The sequence below is a fragment of the Etheostoma spectabile genome, chromosome 23 (genome assembly GCF_008692095.1).
Source record: "Etheostoma spectabile isolate EspeVRDwgs_2016 chromosome 23, UIUC_Espe_1.0, whole genome shotgun sequence".
NCBI lineage: Eukaryota > Metazoa > Chordata > Actinopteri > Perciformes > Percidae > Etheostoma > Etheostoma spectabile.
The window spans coordinates 17751608-17757131 of NC_045755.1; the positions used below are offsets into that span (position 1 = coordinate 17751608).

The 5524-nt window shown below is 39.8% G+C and overlaps 1 protein-coding gene across 6 annotated transcripts in view; it reads left to right on the top strand.

Moving 5' to 3' along the window:
- The window catches only part of c23h12orf56 (chromosome 23 C12orf56 homolog), a 12937-nt gene that overhangs the window by 2472 nt on the left and 4941 nt on the right, over window positions 1–5524 (top strand). For 5 of the 6 annotated variants that reach the window (XM_032505630.1, XM_032505632.1, XM_032505633.1 and 2 more), the window contains exons 4-7: window positions 2368–2572; window positions 2683–2838; window positions 3782–3870; window positions 4926–5070. In XM_032505630.1, coding sequence (XP_032361521.1) covers window positions 2368–2572; window positions 2683–2838; window positions 3782–3870; window positions 4926–5070 — 595 coding nt within the window. The remainder of the gene's footprint in view (window positions 1–2367; window positions 2573–2682; window positions 2839–3781; window positions 3871–4925; window positions 5071–5524) is intronic. The other variant, XM_032505631.1, reaches the window with a different exon arrangement.

A 5524-nucleotide genomic window follows, 5' to 3' on the forward strand; every position in this document is an offset into this window, starting at 1 on the left:
CACACACACAGGGAACCTGAGACTGACTGGTTGCTTTTACTTTTCAACTGAATATCAAACACTCGCCTCCTGCTGACTTTTAAAGGTGGTTCGAAGCTAAATTATCAATCCACCGACTAAGTCCTTGCCTGAACTCTACTGTGAACCAAATGCTAAATGAGAGTTTCTTTCCATCAATCAATATTTTTAGTCACAATTATTCTTCAAACATTTGACGCTTTAGACTTTCAGCTGCCCTGCCCTGCAACTTTTTGTGTCTAGTTTATTATTTTACCCCCTCCTGTGTGTCCAAAGTGTGGTGTCCAGATTAGGGATCGACCCATACTGGTCTTTCAAGGCTGGGGACATTAAGTCAGACTCCGTGGTGAGTGAAACCGAAGCAGAGGGACAGACACAGAGCTGTAGGCGAGCCAAAGTAGCGCACTTTTTAATTAATTAACTTAATCGGTAATCAGGCAACTAAAACGCCGATGCAGATCATCTGCAGACTGCCAAAACTACCTAGTACAGATTCTGTCTGGTAGTCATGGAGACACACAAACTCTTTAAGCTATAAAACCTTTACAGCTATTCTTGTCTGCAGGACTACAAGAGAGACGGAGAGTTAAAGTTTAGGGGCTTAAATACCTGTGTATGTGCGTATGCGTGTGCGGTGAGAGACCAGTGTCCTCGCTGAAATGCCAAAACGTGTCACAGAAAGTTAAATCTCTTGATTGTGTTAATTGAAGGCTGCCTCACTTTTCCTGACTCTGGAATGATCCTCTTCAGTGTCTCAGGTCGCTCATGACTTATTTAATAAGGAGAGACGTGTTTCACCTCGGTTCCCCTGCTACTCATTGTCATTGTTCACTGAGGAATTAAAAAGTACCACGATCAACAACCTGAATTGTATTTCTGTCTTTGACTGAGATCCAAAATGTATTTATTTGTTTCCAGATATATCATTAACAACTAATTTGCTAATTATTACTTTTGGATATTAGAAAACAAACATGCGTATCAAAAGTTCCCAGAGCCCTCGTCTTCAAATCAATTGTTTTGTCGAATCACAGATATTTACAGATATTTATATTAATATTCACTATCTTTTGTGGCAAAGAAAACTGGAAATCTTCACAATTAAGAAGCTGAACCTGCAAATGTATGGCACATTAAACATTTACCAGTTTTTTTTGTTTGGTCGTGTCTTAAATTCCTCTGTGTGTTGTGTGTGGGACTGGCTCTAGTGGCTGTAAATCTGCACCAGAATGAGTTTAGGAAAAGAGACTTCAGATACAGTATTAGGGGACCACTAAGGTCTATATAAAAGAGACTTCAGATACAGTATTAGGGACCACTAAGGTCTATATAAAGAGACTTCAGATACAGTATTAGGGGACCACTAAGGTCTATATAAAAGAGACTTCAGATACAGTATTAGGGGACCACTAAGGTCTATATAAAAGAGACTTCAGATACAGTATTAGGGGACCACTAAGGTCTATATAAAAGCATCCAAAGAGCACCATGTCATGGGACCTTTTAAAATCAGCACCTTTTAGAAAATCAACCTTTAGAATCAGCACAAGCTGTCTGCTGAATGCACATCCACAACTTAGGTGCTGATCATGGCAGTAACTTATTTTTTCATCATCATCCCAATATTTGATACCACGCACATGCGCAATAAACGTAACGAGAAAGTTCATTTATTTGGGTTAGTTGAAAGAGAGTATCGGTAGAAAACTGCACTTTAAATTGTAACAATCTTTCGTTTTATATTCAATGTGTTCAATATAAGAATGTTGGAGATAAATTCAGCAAGCAATTAGTTGTATTTTAGCAGAATGCGAAAAGCAACAGAAAGGCAGAATTGAGTTCCCTTTCATATCTGTTACATGAATACAGTTTATTATCTGTAACACATCAGAAAATGAGTACACTTTATTATCTGTAACAGCAGAAATGAGTACACTTTAATATCTATAACATAGTGGAAATGAGTACACTTTAATATCTGTTACACAACAGAAATGAGTACACTTTAATATCTATAACATAGTGGAAATGAGTACACTTTAATATCTGTTACATAACAGAAATGAGTACACTTTAATATCTATAACATAGTGGAAATGAGTACACTTTAATATCTGTAACATAGCAGAAATTAGTACACTTTAATATCTGTTACACAACAGAAATAAGTACACTTTAATATCTTTTACACATCTGAAATGAGTACACTTTAATATCTGTAACATAGCAGAAATGAGTACACTTTAATATCTGTAACGTAGCATGTAAGATCATTATCACATGTTTTCTTCATATCATGCAGCCCTAATCTCATTCATCTCGTTCCTTTTTCCCCTCCCTGTTTATCAGCAGCCCCAGTGGAGAGGAGGTTTACATGTTACCACCCACACGTTCTGCCTCCTGTCCAAACCCGGAGACTCTGGGCCTCCTGAGGGTCCCACACCCTCCCACCCAGTCTGTCTCCACCACACCCTCCCTCCACTCACCCAACGGCTCCCCCACCTCTTCTCCGTCATCCTCGAATCACAGACTGAACATCCCTGACACTGGCCAGGTACAGACTGCGTTAAGCCCCTTTTTCTACTTTTGGTTTGAATCATTTAGGGATACAAAATGGCACAGACGATGACACCCCCGTGATGTGTTGATAATGTGATGTTCCAGCTGCAGAGAAGGATCGGTTCAGTTCTGGCTCGCCTGTTGAGAAGAGACTGTGTGAACAGCGGAGAGGAGAGGGAGGCCGAGCTGCATCTTTACGCAATATCACACACGTCCAGACTTTACCTCCATATGCAGAGCTCATGGAACAGCTTCATTATTGTGAGTCATGATGGAGACAAGAAAACGTCTGGTGTAATTTAATGTTTTTCTTGTTTCCAACAATTCCCGTGAAAAGACCAAAACAATGGATAAGTCCATCTCTCAGCACTTTCCCACTTGCCGACCTTTGTCTTAGCTCTCAGTCTAGTGTGGTTCCTACAGTCTTTAAAAAACAGCTTACTGTTTATTTGTATTTTTTTTAGAAAGGCTCAGAGATGTCCTTAAACAGCTGGTGGCTGTAGTTTTAAACAGACACTACTCAAATGGCATTTGTTGGAGACTATTTTCAGCTGCGGACTAATCCACATATGGTGCTTTAGTGAGTATTTGTGGCAGCAGGATGGTGTTTGTGGGATTGAGTCAAAGATAAACTACAGTGTGTTTGCGTTCATGGTAATGAAGGAACACGTCAGTAGTGCAACAGTGTGGCTCAATGATGTGTTTTTAACAGTTTATGGATAACTATTGAGCTCTGTGGCACAGAGGAGGAAGATAAATCAGGATTTGGAAACTCAGACAATACTAAGTCAGTAGGGTCACTTCATTGTTGAGAATCGGAATCAAAAATCAGAAATACTTTATTGATCCCTGAAGGGAAAATCTATCTAGAGTTTGGTCTTCATGGGATTGGTTGACAATAAAAAGTAGTAAATCACCTGTCTGATCCTTTAAAAGACTGAGAGACACCAGTTTAGCATTGCACTTCCATAACGTGTGTGTGTGTGTGTGTGTGTGTGTGTGTGTGTGTGTGTGTGTGTGGTGTGTGTGTGTGTGTGTGTGTGGTGGTGTGTGTGGTGTTGTGGTGTGTGTGTGTGGGTGTTTGTGTGTGTGTGTGGTGTGTGTTGTGGTGTGGTGGTGTGGTAGTGGTGTGTGTGTGTGTGTGTGTGTGTGTGTGTGTGTGTGTGTGTGTGTGTGTGTGTTGCCTCTCAACCCTGTTGTCCAGAGGTCCACTCTGTTGTTAGACACGCTCTTCAGAGGGAGGTGCAGTGCCTCGTCTGACTCCTCTTCCACGAAGCAGCTTCCTGCCATCAGGTAACCGAGCTCTGTTGGAACGCCGTGCAGGACGATAACAGGCACAGTCATACAGGGTCTTAAAAAGTTAAACATTTCCAAATCAAAATTTTAATCTTAAATTCTTAAGCTCTTAATTTTCCTACGTCCATGCAACGTTACCTCTAATTGCTCATTGAAATGTTCCCGCAGCAATTTAGTTTTTTCCTTTTTAGTTTTTATTCTGTGGTATTGTAGTTCTTTCTGTTGATATTACAAATATAATTCTCTGTATTAGGACTACAATGAGAGCAACATGCAACTTAAATTGCTGCCAATTTAGTTCTATAATGCCAATGAGGAAATTGGAGAATTGTTTGACGCAATAGCTGTGTTCTAAACCGTTCCCCGTCACAGAAATAGTTCAAATGCTCCAGTTAATTTCATACACTGTATAATCCACTGTAAAATACCCACAATGCACTGCTAATTTGAGTGTACATACAACGTACTCTACATTTTAGTCCTGTATACTACAATGTAACGCGGCCGTGTTTTCCCAGAGGAGAAGAAGAAGCAGAAGTCACTGTGAAAACTGAAAAAGAAAAACGAAGCAGACTTTCGTTTTCTAACCAGTGGAAATTTAACATACAACATATATACAACCTTTTACTATCCCCCCGACTCCTGAGTGCTCGGTTCGTTTCAGGGACGTATGAGAAGTATTTTTGTTTCGGTTTATGTACATGATGCTGGGCGCGCCCACCTCCCTCGCACAGACAACAGACACGCATCTTCTGACGCAAGTCACGCAACAGTGTGTTCTCAGTAAGTGTCTGAAATCTCGTTTGGTCGTCCCCCATGTACAATAGTTCACTATTTAATAACAGCTACATAGGGAATAGTGAGTAAGTGAATGAGGGAACGGTTCGGAACACAGCTAATGTTTCCGGACTCTTGACATCTGACCTTCTTCCGTCCTGATATAGGTCTTAAATTTCATTCATAATGGTCTTAAATTTGACTTGGTGAAACCTGTAGAAACCTTGATCATTCATGATTTCTCTGTGTGTGTGTGTGTGTGTGTGTGTGTGTAGCTGCGAGCGGACAGCCCACCTGTTTGGTCAGCTGAGCTCTGAGCTCCTGCAGGAGGGGATCGGTGTGGAGAGGTTTTACCTGCTGCTGCAGGAGCTGAGAACCGCTGCTCACCATAACCTCGCACTACGCCGACTCTTCTGGAAGGTGAGCGGTTCAAACGTAGGTTGTGTACTTCGGTACTTGTAAGGACCCTCCTTAACCTTATTTATTCATTTAACTTTTTTATCAACCAATAAAAATAATGGGGAAAACAAGTTGAATTTCTTTAAAAAAATGCTTCTTTTTTTCAGTGTCTAATTTAAATGTTAAGTTAACGCTCTGTAAGATTTGTATTTGTTTTTGTTTTTTATATTATAACTCTTTCATTTGAGCAGTATTTATGAATTAGTGGAACAAAATGTTGTTCATATGTGCACTCTGTATGTACAGTTGATTGACAATAAATCTATCTATATATCTATCTAAATAACAATGCATCATATTTTATAAGCTCATATGTTTTGTATGTCCTGATCAGTATATAAATAATAATGAATAGAATAAATAATTACATTTGTGATTGGCTCCCGCAAAATTGTGAACTGAAGCAGGAGAATTA